Here is a 19,841-nt window from a genome sequence, read left to right as displayed (position 1 = left end):
AGCGTGATTTGGGTTCATCATAATTTATTTAAATGTGAACCAGCAACAAAACAATAAAGACAAACAAACGAACGTACAGCCTCGTAGGGCTCAAATGCAACAATACAAAAACAAGATCCCACAAACAACAAGTGGAAAAAGGCTGCCTAAGTATGATCCCCTATCAGAGACAATGATAGACAGCTGTCTCTGATTGGGAACCATACCCGGCCAACAAAGAAATAGAAAACATAGAATACACATAGAAATAATAAACTAGAACACCCCCCAGTCACGCCCTGACCTACTCCACCATAGAAAATAATCAAATCAAATCAAATCAAATTTATTTATATAGCCCTTCGTACATCAGCTGATATCTCAAAGTGCTGTACAGAAACCCAGCCTAAAACCCCAAACAGCAAACAATGCGGGTGTAAAAGCACGGTGGCTAGGAAAAACTCCCTAGAAAGGCCAAAACCTAGGAAGAAACCTAGAGAGGAACCAGGCTATGTGGGGTGGCCAGTCCTCTTCTGGCTGTGCCGGGTAGAGATTATAACAGAACATGACCAAGATGTTCAAATGTTCATAAATGACCAGCATGGTCGAATAATAATAAGGCAGAACAGTTGAAACTGGAGCAGCAGCACAGTCAGGTGGACTGGGGACAGCAAGGAGTCATCATGTCAGGTAGTCCTGGGGCACGGTCCTAGGGCTCAGGTCCTCCGAGAGAGAGAGAAAGAAAGAGAGAATTAGAGAGAGCATATGTGGGGTGGCCAGTCCTCTTCTGGCTGTGCCGGGTGGAGATTATAACAGAACGTGGCCAAGATGTTCAAATGTTCATAAATGACCAGCATGGTTGAATAATAGTAAGGCAGAACAGTTGAAACTGGAGCAGCAGCATGGCCAGGTGGACTGGGGACAGCAAGGAGTCATCATGTCAGGTAGTCCTGGGACATGGTCCTAGGGCCCAGGCCAGTTGAAACTGGAGCAGCAGCATGGCCAGGTGGACTGGGGACAGCAAGGAGTCATCATGTCAGGTAGTCCTGGGGCATGGTCCTAGGGCTCAGGTCCTCCGAGAGAGAGAAAGAAAGAGAGAAGGAGAGAATTAGAGAACGCACACTTAGATTCACACAGGACACCGAATAGGACAGGAGAAGTACTCCAGATATAACAAACTGACCCTAGCCCCCGACACATAAACTAATGCAGCATAAATACTGGAGGCTGAGACAGGAGGGGTCAGGAGACACTGTGGCCCCAACCCGAGGACACCCCGGACAGGGCCAAACAGGAAGGATATAACCCCACCCACTTTGCCAAAGCACAGCCCCCACACCACTAGAGGATATCTTCAACCACCAACTTACCATCCTGAGACAAAGTATAGCCCACAAAGGTCTAGGGGGGGCGACAGGCCGACCACAACAGTGAATCAACCCACCCAGGTGACGCACCCCCCCCAGGGACGGCATGAGAGAGCCCCAGTAAGCCAGTGACTCAGCCCCGTAACAGGGTAAGGCAGAGAATCCCAGTGGAAAAGGGGAATCGGCCAGGCAGAGACAGCAAGGGCGGTTCGTTGCTCCAGAGCCTTTCCGTTCACCTTCCCACTCCTGGGCCAGACTACACTCAATCATATGACCCACTGAAGAGATGAGTCTTCAGTAAAGACTTAAAGGTTGAGACCGAGTTTGCGTCTCTGACATGGGTAGGCAGACCGTTCCATAAAAATGGAGCTCTATAGGAGAAAGCCCTGCCTCCAGCTGTTTGCTTAGAAATTCTAGGGACAATTAGGAGGCCTGCGTCTTGTGACCGTAGCGTGCGTGTAGGTACGGCAGGACCAAATCAGAGAGATAGGTAGGAGCAAGCCCATGTAATGCTTTGTAGGTTAGCAGTAAAACCTTGAAATCAGCCCTTGCTTTGACAGGAAGCCAGTGTAGAGAGGCTAGCACTGGAGTAATATGATCAATTTTTTGGTTCTAGTCAGGATTCTAGCAGCCGTATTCAGCACTAGCTGAAGTTTATTTAGTGCTTTATCCGGGTAGCCGGAAAATAGCATTGCAGTAGTCTAACCTAGAAGTGACAAAAGCATGGATTAATTTTTCTGCATCATTTTTGGACAGAAAGTTTCTGATTTTTGCAATGTTACGTAGATGGAAAAAAGCTGTCCTCGAAATGGTCTTGATATGTTCTTCAAAGAGAGATCAGGGTCAGATACAGGTCCTTCACAGTTTTATTTGAGACGACTGTACAACCATTAAGATTCATTGTCAGATTCAACAGAAGATCTCTTTGTTTCTTGGGACCTAGAACAAGCATCTCTGTTTTGTCCGAGTTTAATAGTAGAAAGTTTGCAGCCATCCACTTCCTTATGTCTGAAACACATGCTTCTAGCGAGGGCAATTTTGGGGCTTCACCATGTTTCATTGAAATGTACAGCTGTGTGTCATCCGCATAGCAGTGAAAGTTTACATTATGTTTTCGAATAACATCCCCAAGAGGTAAAATATATAGTGAAAACAATAGTGGTCCTAAAACAGAACCTTGAGGAACACCGAAATTTACAGTTGATTTGTCAGAGGACAAACCATTCACAGAGACAAACTGATATCTTTCCGACAGATAAGATCTAAACCTAAAATAAAGGCTTTCTATGGTCAGGACGTGACAGGAAGGCCCTAAAAATGTACTCCAGCCACCCAAGTCATAGGCTGTTGTCTCTGTTACCACACGGCAAGCAGGCCATCAGACAGCTAAATAGCTATTTAAATAGGTAACCAATAGCTACCCGGACTATCTGCATTGACCCTTTTATTATATAATTGTTTATTTTCTATTGTATTTAACCTTTTTGTAACTAGGCAAGTAAGTGAAGATCAAATTCTTATTTACAATGACAGCCTACAAGAAGATAAAAGGCCTCCTGCGGGACTATCTCTTTTGACTCATCACATACGCTGCTGCAACTGTTTATGATCTGTTCTGTGCCCAGTCACTTTATCCCTACCTACATGTATATGTACATATAGTATCTACCTCAATTACCTCGTACCCCTGCACATCAACACGGTACTGGTACCCCGTGTATATAGCCAAGTTATCGTTACTCATTGTGTATTTATTCCTCATTTGATTATTTGTCTATTATTTCTCTAAGTACAGTAAGCCTTTCACTGTTGATCTACACCTGCTGTTTACGAAGCATGTGACAAATACAATTACATTTTATTTGATGTCCTTCAGCCTCTCTGATCAGTTGATTATGGGAAGTTTCAAGTCTTTTGTTGTTACTCCACTGCCTCTCTACCACAGGTGGCTTACATGAAACTGGAATCGTTGACCACTGTGATTATTTGTGGTAATGTAATTGACACAGATATAGTAATGGACACTAGATCCTGGTTCATATTGGTCTAGTTTAATGTTTGGTGGCATATATTGCTGACATTATAACATTCTAATGTGGAATTTGTTGTGCTAATGCTGGTTACAAAGTAGAGGTCGACCGATTAATCGGAATGGCCGATTAATTAGGGTCGATTTCAAATTTTCATAACAATCGGAAATCGGTATTTTTGGGCGCCGATTTCCGATTTAAAAAAATATATATATATATTTATTTTTTATTTTTATACCTTTATTTAACTAGGCAAGTCAGTTAAGAACACATTCTTATTTTCAATGACGGCCTAGGAACTGTGGGTTAACTGCCTTGTTCAGGGGCAGAACGACAGATTTTCACCTTGTCAGCTCCATCCTTTCCGCCCAATCTTGCAACTGCACAGTTAACTAGTCCAAAGCTCTAACCATTGCACTGCCTGTTACGCGAATGCAGTAGAAGCCAAGGTAAATTGCTAGCTAGCATCTTATAAAAAACAATCAATCAATCATAATCACTAGTTATAACTACTAATCCAGTTTAGCAGGCAATATTAACCAGGTGAAATGGTCATTTCTCTTGCATTCATTGCACGTAGAGTCAGGGTATATGCAACAGTTTGGGCTGCCTGGCTCATTGCGAACTACAGTGTGTCCCATCTCTCCTCTCTGTCCATCAGTCGAGAGTTTCAGACAGAGGTGTGCTAAAGAGAGATCATCTGGGGCTGTTTTTCTCCTGAACATGTGACCTGACTGGGGGGGGGTGTTTGTTTTTTAATGGTTAAAAGCAGGAGATTTTCCTGGTTGGGTTTGGTTGCCAGTGCGAAATCCTGGCCCTAGTATGGCGACTCGAGTGTCGATTCTCTAGGGTGGCAGACTGTATTTCAGTGTCCTTGTGGACTGGCCATTGATGCTCATGGCTTTCCATAAGTCGTTGTCCTCAACAGCAGATGTGGGGGTACCAGGCAGTGTGTTATCATGAGGATAAACACTTGATGAACAACTAACCCTTTCCCCCCAAAGTATAGTTTCCATATAGTTAAATTTTGCTAGTGCTCAGTCTGCATAGTCAGAGAACAACTCATGTTCTACCACTGCATAAGTATATTGTAGCCTGTCCCCCTCCCTGTATTCCCTACCACCATATAAGGCTTAAATATATCTCTTCACTCAGCAGCACTGCACTAATAGGACCCTGTGAATAATTGAAAATGTGTCAGTCTACACAAGCAAAGTCAGTCTACAGTGGGCGAATTGTGGCCTACTTGCCCTCCCCCCTCTGGTGGGGGTAGTAAGATGAGAGATTATGAGCTTCACTATGTGTGTGTGTGTGTGTGTGTGTGTGTGTGTGTGTGTGTGTGTGTGTGTGTGTGTGTGTGTGTGTGTGTGTGTGTGTGTGTGGATACTGATACTCAATTATTATGGATTGGTTATAGTTATAGATTGGTGGCGCTGTTTGTATGTTTTGGTGTTGCTGTGTGTGTATGTGTGTGAGGAAGAGTGAGAGAGAGAGGGGACGAGGACAAGAGAGAGAGCAAGAGAGAGCAGATGTCACTGGGCAGAGTCATCTATGACCCTTCCTTCTGTAGCAAGTGCGGTTGAGGTGCAGCAGAATGTCCCTGTGTCCCCCTTAGCGAGACTGCACAATAGAGGTCTTCACAGGTCCAACAGGCACGAAATTCTGAGATCTGACCTGGGACTCAAGCGGGTCCGGTTCCTAAATTTAGACTTTTGTCTCGGATCTAGGTCGGGTCTGATATAATTGCCATGAGTTTCAGGTATGTGCAATTAAAATAAATGTACTGACTGGACCCGATTGGACTCGTCCTCTGTTAATTTAATGTGTGTGAGTCAATGAAAACTGCGTGAGCTTGTTATCTGTGTAAGCCAATTACAACACAATAAAACATATAGCTTATGTCCAGCTGAAACTGGTTCCAGCTGCTCACGTCACATGCGCCTGCTGCTGAAGAGAGCGAGTGCGAGTGAAAGGAACCTTGGCCTGGGCTACTGTTGATTGCGTAGATGGAGGCCATTTTTATTGAAGTAAAGCAAAAGCTAGAGGAGAAAGAGTATAGTGAAAAGCAACTTACAAGACCCCGGAGCCCAGAAGACGGTCTCCCGGAGCCTATTATTTTCTCTTTGTTTGTTATTTAATTATACACCCTTGAAACTGAGCTAATACAATTCTGTCCGTGTCTGATCTGTGTAAACAGCTTGACCAAGCCCCCTGGTCTGCCACAAGTGGTGGAGAATGCGGGCTGATAATGTGGTCAGTTCAGGGTTGTCGTTTACGCTGCATCAGCACATACGAGTTGATAGCTCAGTTCATCTGGGCCCAACAAGCACAACAGGCAGGTCAAGAACAAACGCTAGAGGAACAGCGCCTACAAAATGTCCACCTCGTTGAGGAAATCAGGAAGCTACAAGGAGGAGTGAAGCTCTATTGGACTCTGGGAGTGTAGTTACGCTCGTAGCCACGAGTCTGCTGGCCCAGGTGACTGAACATGGCAGGGAGATGTCCGTTTCCTGTGTCCACGGTGACACCAAGCGATATCTGACCGTACAAGCCAACATCGTGACGCCACAAGGGAGCTGCCAGATGATGGTTGGTGCTGAACCGGAGTTGCCGATACCTCTCCTTGTGGGACGAGATTGTCCGCTGTGGAGGCATGAGCTGAGGAAAAAGGTACGAGCCGGCGGGAGATGACACGTCGCCTGCACGGCACGGAAACAAGCGGTTGACAAAACCGTATGTACAGATTCTGAGTCTGAGGGGGTGCCAGCCCCCGACCCCCCTGGTGAACAACTGGAGGAGGGGCCCATCCTCCCCCTCATCGATTTCGAGGGACCAGCAAAGACCCAAGTGATAGCGGTGGATGGCCAGCTACTTTCGGGGGTGAGTGACTGGCGATACCCCCATTTCCAAATCAAGAATAACCTTTTGTATCAGATGTTGCACCACAAGGGGAACTTCGAGAGGTACTGTTGCTGCCCCGACAGTAGGTGGGAACCGTTCTTCAGCTGGCCCACACCCATCTATTGGGGGCGCACCTGGGAATGGAGAAGACTCGGGAACGGATTGCCGCCCGGGTCCACTGGCCCAGGATGAGGATGGCCGTGGAAGACTATTGTCGCAGCTGCCCGGAATGTCAAATCACTGCCCCAAAAGCCCACTTCCGAAACCCGCTGGTCCCCCTACCGATCATCGGGTTGCCCTTTGAACGCATCATCATGGACATAGTGGAACTCCTGGTAAAAACGACACGAGGACACCGGAACATCTTGGTAATAGTAGATTATGCCACCAAGTATCCCAAGGCCATTCCCCTACAGGCGGCGGTCTCCAAGGGAATCGCCCAGGAACTGTTCCACCTCTTTAGCTGGGTAGGCATCCCGAACGAGATCCTGACTGACCAGGGTACCGAGTTCATGTCCCACCCAATGAAAGATTTGTCTGCTCTCCTGCAGATCAAGCAGATCCGGACCACCATCTTTCACCCGCAGACGGATGGGCTCGTCGAGTGGTTCAATAAAACGCTCAATCAAATGCTGCAGAAGGTCATCGAGCAGGACGAGAAAAACTAGGACCAGCTACTACCATACCTAATTTTCTCGGTCAGAGAAGTGCCCCAGTCATCCACCGCGTTTTCCCCTTTTGACCTCCTCTATGGGAGGAGGCCACTTGGTCTACTGGACCTCGCCAAGAAGGTATGGGAAGCCCAACTGACCCCCTGACGCAGTGTGGTAGAACACGTGGAGATGACGAGGGAGCAGATGACAGCCATATGGCCAGTGGTAAGGGAACATATGGAGAAGGCCCAATGCGCCCAAGCCCAGGTCTACAATCGGGGAACCCATACCCAATAATTCCAGGTGGGAGACAAGGTGCTGGTCCTAATCCCACGTCAGAAAGTATGTTTGTGGCATCATGGCATGGGCCGAAGAGGTGATAGAGAAGCAGGAACCCGTCAATTGCCGCGTACAACAGCCGGGGAGGCGGAAACCCCAACAGATTTTCCACGTTAACCTATTGAAGAGGTGACACGAGAGGACATCCTTGGCCGTGTTATGGTCGGGACCCAGGATGCCAACGGTACCAGTAGTGGTCACAAGCAATAAGGATCTCAACCCGACCCAGAAGCAAACGCTCCTGGAGCTCGTCGATCGGAACACGGTGGTCATTGAACACCACGTCCGCACCCAGCTCGGGGGAAACGGTACGAAAAAGAGGCCATGTCGGATCCCCGAGGCCCGAAGGAAGGCAGTGAAGCAGGAAGTGGAGGCTATGCTGAGGATGGGGTACATCAAAGAGTCCCACAGCACATGGTGCAGCTCCATCGTGTTGGACTAGCCTGTGGTTCTGTAATGACTTCTGGGGTGTGAACAACATCAGCTTGTTCGAAGCCTACCCCATTCCAAGGGTGGACTAGCTCATCGACCAATTAGGAAAGGCCCAGTACATCAGCAGCCTCGACCTGACCAAAGGATATTGGCAGGTACCGTTGGCAGCCTCCTCCTGGGAGAAGACGGCGTTTTCAATACCGGAGGGCTTATATCAGTACCGGGTGCTCCCATTCGGTCTCAGACCCCGCCCACGTTCCAGCGCCTGATGGACCGAATCCTCCGACCCCACCAACAGTACTCAGCGGCCTATTTGGATGATATCTACAGCCAAGGTTGGGAAGAGCACCTGACACACCTCCAGGCGGTGCTGGATGTGCTCAGGCAAGCCGGATTGACAGAAAACCCCACACAATGCAAGCTAGGCTTCGAGGAGGTGGAGTACCTGGTGTATTTGATTGGACAGGAAGAACGTCAACCCCCAGGAGAAGAAGGTCAATGCGGTACGTGACTGGCCCGTTCAATGTACCAAGACACACGTCAAGTCCTTCCTGGGAATGGCAGGATACTACAGCTGGTTTATCCCCAACGTTGAGGCTATAGACTCCCTCCTTACCGATCTAACAAGTGTCCGCCTCCCGTAAACAGTTAAATGGACGGGCGAGACCGAAGCGGCATTCAGGCGCTTAAAGGATCTGCTGTGCTCCCATCCGATTCTCGTAACGCCAGATGGACGCATGTGACACGGGACTAGGGGCCGTCCTGTCCCAGGTACACAATGGGGAGGAGCACCCCATCATGTACGAAAGCCGAAAGCTGATACCCAGAGAAAGAAGTACTCTATTGTCGAGAAAGACTGCCTAGCGGTAAAGTGGGCGCTAGACACTCAAGTATTACCTGTTGGGTACCCACTTCACCCTGGTCTCAGACCATGCTCCCCTGGTCTGGAAGGCCAGGGGAAGGGACACAAACGATCGGTTCACCAGGTGGTTGTTGTCCCTTCAACGCTCCTCTTTTTCTGTTGTCTACATGTCTGGAGCGAAGCATGGGAACGGGGATGCCCTATCAAGAAGGGAGACATACGTTGCACTGTCGACAGCCCCCCTAGAAGGCCAGCATCCCGGAGTCGCCTCTTCACTGTTGACGTTGAGACGGGTTTTGCGGGTACTATTTCATGAAGCTGCCAGTTGAGGACTTGTGAGGCGTCTGTTTCTCAAAGTAGACACTAATGTACTTGTCCTCTTGCTCAATTGTGCACCGGGGCCTCCCACTCCTCTTTCTATTCTGGTTAGAGCCAGTTTGCACTGTTCTACAGAAGGGAGTAGTACACGTCTTCAGTTTCTTGGCAATTTCTCGTGTGGAATAGCCTTAATTTCAAGAATAGACTGACGAGTTTCAGAAGAAAGTTATTTGTTTCTGGCCCTTTTGAGGCTGTACTCTAACCCACAAATGCTGATGCTCCAGATACTCAACTAGCCTAAAGAATGCCAGTTTTATTGCTTCTTTAATCAGAACAACAGTTTTTAGCTCTGCTCACATAATTGCAAAAGGGTTTTCTAATGATCAATTAGCCTTTTAAAATTATAAACTTGGATTAGCTAACACAATGTGCCATTGGAACACAGGAGTGATGGTTGCTGATAATGGGCCTCTGTACGCCTATGTAGATATTCCATAAAAATACAAATCAGCCGTTTCCAGCTGCAATAGTAATTTACAACATTAACAATGTCTACACTGTAGTTCTGATCAATTTGATGTTATTTTAATGGCCCGATTTTTTCCCTTTCTTTCAAAAACAAGGAAATGTCAAAATGACCCCAAACTTTTGAACGGTAGTGTACATTTAAAGACTCCAGAGATATACAAGTAAAGACTCCAGAGGTATACAAATAAGAATCCAGAGATTTACAGGTAAAGACTCCAGAGATTTACATTTACATTTACATTTAAGTCATTTAGCAGACGCTCTTATCCAGAGCGACTTACAAATTGGTGCGTTCACCTTAAGACATCCAGTGGAACAGCCACTTTACAATAGTGCATCTAAATCTTTTAAGGGGGGGGGTGAGAAGGATTACTTTATCCTATCCTAGGTATTCCTGAAAGAGGTGGGGTTTCAGGTGTCTCCGGAAGGTGGTGATTGACTCCGCTGTCCTGGCGTCGTGAGGGAGTTTGTTCCACCATTGGGGGGCCAGAGCAGTTTTGACTGGGCTGCGCGGGAACTGTACTTCCTCAGTGGTAGGGAGGCGAGCAGGCCAGAGGTGGATGAACGCAGTGCCCTTGTAGGGGTGTAGGGCCTGATCAGAGCCTGGAGGTACTGAGGTGCCGTTCCCCTCACAGCTCCGTAGGCAAGCACCATGGTCTTGTAGCGGATGCGAGCTTCAACTGGAAGCCAGTGGAGAGAGCGGAGGAGCGGGGTGACGTGAGAGAACTTGGGAAGGTTGAACACCAGACGGGCTGCGGCGTTCTGGATGAGTTGTAGGGGTTTAATGGCACAGGCAGGGAGCCCAGCCAACAGCGAGTTGCAGTAATCCAGACGGGAGATGACAAGTGCCTGGATTAGGACCTGCGCTGCTTCCTGTGTGAGGCAGGGTCGTACTCTGCGGATGTTGTAGAGCATGAACCTACAAGAACGGGCCACCGCCTTGATGTTAGTTGAGAACTACAGGGTGTTGTCCAGGATCACGCCAAGGTTCTTAGCGCTCTGGGAGGAGGACACAATGGAGTTGTCAACCTAGATGGCGAGATCATGGAATGGGCAGTCCTTCCCCGGGAGGAAGAGCAGCTCCGTCTTGCCGAGGTTCAGCTTGAGGTGGTGATCCGTCATCCACACTGATATGTCTGCCAGACATGCAGAGATGCGATTCGCCACCTGGTCATCAGAAGGGGGAAAGGAGAAGATTAATTGTGTGTCGTCTGCATAGCAATGATAGGAGAGACCATGTGAGGTTATGACAGAGCCAAGTGACTTGGTGTATAGCGAGAATAGGAGAGGGCCTAGAACAGAGCCCTGGGGACGCCAGTGGTGAGAGCGCGTGGTGAGGAGACAGATTCTCGCCACGCCACCTGGTAGGAGCGACCTGTCAGGTAGGGACGCAATCAAGCGTGGGCCGCGCCGGAGATGCCCAACTCGGAGAGGGTGGAGAGGAGGATCTGATGGTTCACAGTATCGAAGGCAGCCGATAGGTCTAGAAGGATGAGAGCAGAGGAGAGAGAGTTAGCTTTAGCAGTGCGGAGGGCCTCCGTGATACAGAGAAGAGCAGTCTCAGTTGAATGACTAGTCTTGAAACCTGACTGATTTGGATCAAGAAGGTCATTCTGAGAGAGATAGCGGGAGAGCTGGCCAAGGACAGCACATTCAAGAGTTTTGGAGAGAAAAGAAAGAAGGGATACTGGTCTGTAGTTGTTGACATCGGAGGGATCGAGTGTAGGTTTTTTCAGAAGGGGTGCAACTCTCGCTCTCTTGAAGACAGAAGGGACGTAGCCAGCGGTCAGGGATGAGTTGATGAGCGAGGTGAGGTAAGGGAGAAGGTCTCCGGATTTACAAGTAAAGACTCCAGAGATTTACAGGTAAAGACTCCAGAGGTTTACAGGTAAAGACTCCAGAGATTTACAGGTAAAGACTCCAGAGATTTACAGGTAATGACTCCAGAGATTTACAAGTAAAGACTCCAGAGGTATACAAATAAAGAATCCAGAGATCAAGCGAAGAGCAGAGGGGATAGAAGGTATCCCTGTTACAACCCTCTATCGAAGGATGAATGGATGAATCTGTGGCTAGAGAAACAGACTACTCTTTTTCCACACAGTATTTCACAATGAGATGTAACATGTGTCTTGCTCTGTATGGGGGCACCCTGTTTTGCATTTGTGCTTTTTAATAGTACATGAACTTGTACCTCTTGATTTCTCTGTAGAAATACTCATGGACTCTACGACGGCAACAGCAGAGCTGGGATGGACTATCTACCCAGCATTGGGGGTGAGTAGAACATTTTACTAGCTTTTAAAACTTTTAGTAATTTTGCAGATCCATTTTTGGATCGTCTCCAGTAGCAGCAACATGAGAAGGCCAATGTAGAACAACAACAATATATCATGAATTTATACTTCCCCTATTTGTTTACCACCATGTTCATACAGCACTGTTGTGGGAAAACAATTAGGGGCAGTAATACTGTATATCAGGTCTTATGCAGGAAAAGACCACCAAATAGCTTGTGTGAAATGCAGGTTGACATTTATTGTCATGAATCTTGCCCTGGAGGCAGAACTGAGTGATTTCCACTAGATGGGCCAGCTTCAAAATCACAATTGGCTATATCGTAAAAATGCATGAAAACAAAAATATGCTTTTTGGTTTTAATTTAAGGTTTGGGTTTGGCATTAAGGTCAGCAGTGTGGTTAAGGTTAGAGTTAGGTTTAAAATCCAATTTTATGACTTTGTGGCTGTGCCAGCTAGCGACCACTCTGTAGAGCTGCCTCAAGGCAAAATTCATGACAATAAATTCCAACCTCCTCCTGGTGTAGGCGTTAGAGTTAATCAAAATAAACTTCTAAGTCAAAGTGATTTGGGGGAAATTTGCCTACTGATGCCTTTACTGTAAAATGGAAAGGTGGGAGTTTGAGGAATTGCAAAGTTGTTTTATTTATTATGTTGAAGGAAGATTTTCTTGTCATACTGAAATTAATCATTTATCAAGTGTGTGTGTGATGTAAGGAAGATAAGCAGGTCAAGCTGCAAACCAAGTGATACTTCAAGAGAGTCTTATTGCTTAATAGTCTGACTGTCAGCTCTTTGTGCAAGCCTCCGAACAATGTAGCCCATGAAGCCAATTGTCTGACATGAAAATGTACTATTTTATGTTTGGTATCTACGGTCCACAGGAGGTTGGTGGCACCTTAATTGGGGAGGAGGGCTTGTGCTAATGGCTGGACAGAATAGGTTGAATAGTATCAAATACATCAAACACATGGTTTGATGCCGTAACATTCGCTCCGTTCCAGCCATAATTAAGAACCGTTCTCTCCACAGCAGCCTCCACTGAGCCATTATTAAGAACCGTCCTCCCCACAGCAGCCTCCACTGAGCCATTATTGAGAGCCGTCCTCCCCACAGCAGCCTCCACTGAGCCATAATTAAGAACCGTCCTCCCCACAGCAGCCTCCACTGAGCCATAATTAAGAACAGTCCTCCCCACAGCAGCCTCCACTGAGCCATTATTAAGAGCCGTCCTCCCCACAGCAGCCTCCACTGAGCCATAATTAAGAACCGTCCTCCCCACAGTAGCCTCCACTGAGCCATAATTAAGAGCCGTCCTCTCCACAGCAGCCTCCAACGAGGCATAATTAAGAACCGTCCTCCCCACAGCAGCCTCCACTGAGCCATTATTAAGAACCGTCCTCCCCACAGCAGCCTCCACTGAGCCATTATTAAGAACCGTCCTCCCCACAGCAGCCTCCACTGAGCCATTATTAAGAACCGTCCTCCCCACAGCAGCCTCCACTGAGCCATTATTAAGAACCGTCCTCCCTCAGCAGCCTCCACTGAGCCATTATTAAGAACCGTCCTCCCTCAGCAGCCTCCACTGAGCCATTATTAAGAACCGTCCTCCCAACAGCAGCCTCCACTGAGCCATTATTAAGATCCGTCCTCCCCTCAGCAGCCTCCACTGAGCCATTATTAAGAACCGTCCTCCCCTCAGCAGCCTCCACTGAGCCATTATTAAGAACCGTCCTCCCCACAGCAGCCTCCACTGAGCCATTATTAAGAACCGTCCTCCCCTCAGCAGCCTCCACTGAGCCATTATTAAGAACCGTCCTCCCCTCAGCAGCCTCCACTGAGCCATAATTAAGAACCGTCCTCCCCACAACAGCCTCCACTGAGCCATTATTAAGAACCGTCCTCCCCTCAGCAGCCTCCACTGAGCCATTATTAAGAACCGTCCTCCCCTCAGCAGCCTCCACTGAGCCATTATTAAGAACCGTCCTCCCCTCAGCAGCCTCCACTGCTACGGACTGTGTTAGTAATTTTGAAGAGGTGTGAAGTCTGGCTCAGACAAAGGTCTAAAATAAAATGCTGAAATATAGCAATCTTATCTGATAACAATGTTATCTGACAGTTTATTAAATTGGTTTTTGTAACTTAGAAACTTGTCGGAGTGTCAAATTGGATGATTTATGTATTTCAATTATATTTCATATCATATGGTCATATCATATTGTTACCACATTTATTGTGATAATAACCATAATATGGGTTTTGGGGGTTTTATTGCCTTGAACAGTAATACAATGACCAGTAATAAAATGACCAGTAATCAAATGTCCTGTTAAATTAATATGTTGACTGTTGACTTGTTTTCACTGGTCATGGATGTTAAACTGACCTCTTGCTCTATCTGTCCCTGGCAGTGGGAGGAGGTGAGTGGATACGACGAGAACATGAACACCATCCGCACTTACCAGGTGTGCAATGTCTTTGACAACAACCAGAACAACTGGGTACGCACCAAGTACATCAGCCGGCGAGGGGCCCAGCGCATCCACGTGGAGATGAAGTTCTCGGTGCGGGACTGCAGCTCCATCCCCAGCGTCCCCGGCTCCTGTAAGGAGACCTTTAACCTTTACTACTACGAGACGGACTCAGACACGGCCAATAAGGTGTCCCCGGCCTGGATGGAAAACCCCTGGATCAAGGTCGACACCATCGCAGCCGACGAGAGCTTCTCCCAGGTGGATCTGGGCGTCCGAGTGATGAAAATCAACACGGAGGTACGAAGCTTCGGCCCTGTGTCACGCCAAGGCTTCTATCTGGCCTTCCAGGACTATGGTGGCTGCATGTCGCTCATCGCCGTGCGCATCTTCTACAGGAAGTGCCCCCGCGTGGTCCTGAATGGCGCCGTGTTCCCCGAGACCCTGTCAGGGGCGGAGAGCACCTCCCTGGTGGCAGCACGGGGCGTGTGTGTGCCCAACGGGGAGGAGGTGGATGTGCCCATCAAGCTCTACTGTAACGGGGACGGGGAGTGGATGGTGCCCATCGGGCGCTGCATGTGCAAGGCTGGGCACGAGGCGGTGGAGAATGGCACCGTGTGTCGAGGTGAGAGCGGCTGACATAATGTGTTTACTGCTAATGTGGGCGTTTGGCCTTTGGGTCTACACATGTTGCAGAATGAGAAGGAGAGAGGTATTGTTGTGGTCTCACTTTTATATTTTCCAAGTTCCTCCCATATAGAAATAATCATTATGTTTACTTGTGAGACTAGTGATAAACCAGAGGATAGAGACATAAAGTGTCATGGACATAAGGACTTTGGTTTACTAACTACAGAAGTATCACTAGGGGAATGAAATGAATGCCCGGAAAGATGGATCAAGAACGTACTGTAAAGGGTAGAGTGTTGATGGTAATTAGAGGTGTCTTTAAACCGTAGACCTGTGTCCCAGCCTGGTCTCATAGACTGGACGTGACATAGTAAATGTAAATCCTGCATACTCAAATTATACTGAACAAAAATATAAACGCAACATGCAATATTATTTTTTTTTACTGAGTTACAGTTCATATAAGGAAATCAGTCCTTTGAAATAAATTCATTAGGCTGAATCTATGGATTTCACATGACTGGGCAGGGGCGCAGCCATGGGTGAGCCTGGGAGGGCATAGGCCACTCCCACAGTGGGAGCCAGGGCCAGCCAATCAGAATGAGTTTGGTCTCAGACGATGCCGCAGGTGAAGAAGCCGGATGTGGAGGGCTGGAGTGGTTATATTTGGTCTGCGGTTGTGAGACCGGTTGGACATACTGCCAAATTCTCTAAAACGATGGAGGTAGCTTATGGTAGAACACGAACATTCAATTCTCTGGCAAAAGCTCTGGTGAACATTCCTGCATGCCAATTGCACACTCCCTCAACATTTGAGACATCTGTGGCATTGTTGTGTGACAAAACTACACATTTTAGAGTGGCCTTTTATTGTCCCTAGCACAAGGTGCACCTGTGGAATGATCATGCTGTTTAATCAGCTTCTTCATATGCCACACCTGTCAGGTGGATGGATTATCTTGGCAAAGGAGATACTAACAGGACTGTAAGCAAATTTGTGCAAAAAATTAAAGAGATATCAGCTTTTTGTGCTTATGAAAAATGTATAGGATCTTTCAGTTCAGCTCATGAAACATGTGACCAACACTTTACGTGTTGTGTTAAAATTTTTGTTCAGTATAATATAATTGGTTACATAAGGTTACTTAACTTCTTGACGCTACCCATCCCTTTAGCGGGATAATTGTCATCAACAACCATTGAATAGCATAGCACCCCAGTCAAATAATATTACTAAATATTCATCACAAGTGCAATATTGCAAAACACAGCTTAGCCTTTTGTTAATCCACCTGTCGTCTCAGATTTTGAAATGATGCTTTACAGCGAAAGCAATCCAAGCGTTTGTGTAAGTTTATCGATCGCATGACAAAACATTAAGTACACTTAGCATCAGGTAGCTTGGTCACGAAAATCAGAAAAGCAATCAAATTAATCGTTTACCTTTGATAATCTTCAGATGTTTTCACACAGCAAATGTTCCTTTTGTTCCATAAAGATTATTTTTATATCCAAAATACCTCTGTTTGTTTGGCGCATTATGTTCAGAAATCCACAGGAAAGAGCGGTCACGACAATGCAGACAAATTCCAAATAATATCCGTAATGTCCACAGAAACATGTCAAATGTCTCAGGTTGTTTTTAAATATATAATTGATAATATATCAACCGCAAATGGCTTTACCAGTAGGAGAGGGAAAAACAATAACTGTCCAAACTCTGTTGTGCGAGCAAAACTCATGGGACCACCTGACGCAATGTTATCTTTCTGGCTCATTTTTCAAAATAAAAGCCTGAAACTATGTCTGAAGACTGTTGACATCTTGAGGAAGCATTAGGAAAAGGAATCTGGTTGATATCCCTTTAAATGGAGCAATGGGAGGCTATGGAACATGGAGTTTTCAAAATAGAAGCCACTTCCTGGTTTGATTTTTCTCAGGGTTTTGCCTGCAATATCAGTTTTGTTATACTCACAGACAATATTTTGACAGTTTTGGAAACTTTAGAGTATTTTCTATCCTAATCTGTCAATTATATGCATATTCTAGCATCTGGTCCTGAGAAATAGGCCGTTTACTTTGGGAACGTTATTTTTCCAAACATAAAAATAATGCCCCCTAGCTTCAAGACGTGGATGGGTCGGTAAATTATGACATTATTATTGCCTAAGACCTGAGTGTCTCAGATTTACATTTACTATGTTACGTCTACACCTGAGTCCAGGTTGCATCCTTACTTTCAGAGAGATCTCACTGTATGCCAAGAAAACACTATTCCTGTCTCTTCACTTACCCCTAGTGTAGGGAGAGACAAGGAAAATGTCCTACTCATACACACACACACACACACACACACACACACACACACACACACACACACACACACACACACACACACACACACACACACACACACACACACACACACACACACACACACCAGTGATGCAGTGTTAAAAAAATAGGTGTGTAAACGCTGATCACCGTTCATGGTGAGTAAAGTAACACTCCCTATACTTTCAATAAAAGTGGGTTAACACTCAGGCAAAATAAAAAGGTGCGTAACCGGTGTTTATGTGTTTATTCTCCACTGCACCACTGTCACACACACACACCGTTAGACACATCTAGACAACAGACAATTGTTACTCCTCTTTTTTTCCCTCTGTACCGGCGGATATGATTCCACTGAACGAGTGGGGAGTAAGAATGAAGAGAGACTTTTGGCAGCACCCTCCCTGCTGCCATTGACAGAATCTAAATGGGGGGAGCTGATGGATGGAGATGGCTAACATCCTCAGCTGCCATGCGGCAGCAGTATGTCTCACTCATTTCCCCCCACAATAATCCCCTATAATTCCCTGCTTTAATGGCGGCCATAATTTACTAATTATGAGCATGGGAGGGCTCATTTTCATGTGTCCCTGGTCACTTGATTAGAAATATCAAGCACTGCTAATGAAGCCCTCGACGACCCATTCTGCTATGTTTCATGGTGTGATGGTTTGTATTTTTGGGGGGAGGAGCACTTAAATAGCCAGGAGTAGCCAGTGGTATCACTGCACTTTAGTCATATTGTTACACCCAGTGATACCCAGTGACATTTCGTTTAGTCCTTTAGGAAGTCATTATTTGTGATTGTAATTTGACATGGCAGGCCTCGTATGACAATTGAATGAAAACAGAGACTTCATATCACCAGGCACCATCATACTTACTTTTGTACCTAATACTTAGCTTTTATATATAGTCCATAGCCGACTCATATATTAATAACCTACAGTGAGCTCCAAAAGTATTAATAACCTACAGTGAAACATTGTGTTTTTGTTTTGGCTCTGTACGCCAACACTTTGGATTTGATATGATACAATGACTATGAGGTTAAAGTGCAGACTGTCATCTTTAATTTGAGGGTGATTTTCATTCATTTCTATTGGGCACAAAATAATCTGAAACACAACCAAAACAAACAGCAAATGCATCCAAAATGTGTGCTAGGATATAGGAACAAATACTAAACTTTAGACTATTTTAATACATATATAAGTGAATTTGTCCCAATATGTTTGGTCCCCTAAAATTGGGGGTCAGTGTACAAAAGTGCTGTGATTTCTAAACGATTCACCCGATATGGATGAAAATACTGTCAAATTAAAGCTGCTAGTCTGCACTTTAAGCTCATAGTCATTGTATCATTTCATCAAATGTGATGGATGGAATACAGAGCCAAAATAACAAAAACATGGTTAATGTCCCAATACTTTTGGAGATCACTGGATACTTCCTTTACATACAGTAAACAATTTTCGGACCAGAAATGCCATATGTTTGGAGGAAATACATGAATAGAGATTGCATTACCCTAGCTCCTCAGTCCCACATCCTAAAGGCGATAGCACAGCAAATACAGTAAAATACAGTCAAACATTTGAAAAATACTGTGATATGATATTTTGGCCATTTCGCCCAGCCCTACACATACACCGTAGGCATTTACACTGTCCTGTGGGGAAACCAGGGTTATCTCCTGCAACAGTGGATCTTGTCCTATGAGTTTTGGCTTCTACAGAGAATTCAATGGTCATTGAACATAATGACAGAGAGAGAAGTCACCTGCTGCCCCCAGTGTAAATCAAATTCTCAATTAGGTTCCTCTCATTCAACATCAGATTTACAACTCTTACATTGTAAATTACAATAAAATTCCGTATACATTTTTAAAAACATTTGTAGGGTTATTTGCAAAGTACACTACGCTTTATGTGAGAGATGTGCATGACTGCTTCTGTACATGCAACATGGCAACACTCTGTAGTGTTTACCCCTCTCTTTCTCCATCCAACAGACAGATGCTCCTATGGTATGCTCTGTCACACTCAGATTATTGGGTGTAAAATAGTAATTTGAGGCAAGCCATTGAAAAGGAAGTCTTTCTGAAAATAAAATGTCAGACTATGTTAGGGCAGACTCCCAAGCCCAAGTGTTTACTAACGGGTCAGGAGATCTGTAAATGCATGAGGGGCAAAGACTGTCCTCTCAATTCACCACCAATCCAACAAACATGGTGCATTAGACTCCTTCAGAAACTGAGTTACACACATCCCTCTTTTTCTCTCTCTGTCTTTCTGTCCTCCCCCTCTCTCACACACACAGTTGATACAGATGTGACCAATATATTGGCATCCTTGCACAACTCACTATTTCTTCAAAATTCACTATTTCTTCAATTAATTTTTTGGTGCTCATGCGTATTTTGTTTGATTTTCAACTATACAGCAACAAGAAAATCTTAACTGAACTTTAGTTTTTTCATTCACCAAAATGGCCTGGACTAAATTATTCAAACTTTAAGTGATTGTGGTTGGAGGCAAGGGATTCTCATTTACTGGTAATTTATCTGTGATAAATTTCAGGAGTCTACAGGATTAAACTAGCCATTCAACTAGTTTTGAAAAGACAAATCAGAACATTCTGCTCCATTGCACTGCATTGTACATTTCTTGGTTGCCAATATATTTGACTGCATCGGT

At 45.8% G+C, this 19,841-nt stretch overlaps 1 protein-coding gene across 1 annotated transcript in view; it reads left to right on the top strand.

Moving 5' to 3' along the window:
- LOC115102212 (ephrin type-B receptor 2-like) overlaps nucleotides 1–19,841 on the top strand; it is a 62,704-nt gene that overhangs the window by 19,792 nt on the left and 23,071 nt on the right. The window contains exons 2-3 of the mRNA XM_029621890.2: nucleotides 11,622–11,686; nucleotides 14,119–14,803. Coding sequence (XP_029477750.1) covers nucleotides 11,622–11,686; nucleotides 14,119–14,803 — 750 coding nt within the window. The remainder of the gene's footprint in view (nucleotides 1–11,621; nucleotides 11,687–14,118; nucleotides 14,804–19,841) is intronic.

Source organism: Oncorhynchus nerka, linkage group LG20 (assembly GCF_034236695.1).
Source record: "Oncorhynchus nerka isolate Pitt River linkage group LG20, Oner_Uvic_2.0, whole genome shotgun sequence".
NCBI lineage: Eukaryota > Metazoa > Chordata > Actinopteri > Salmoniformes > Salmonidae > Oncorhynchus > Oncorhynchus nerka.
This window is presented reverse-complemented; position numbering and strand designations above follow the sequence as displayed.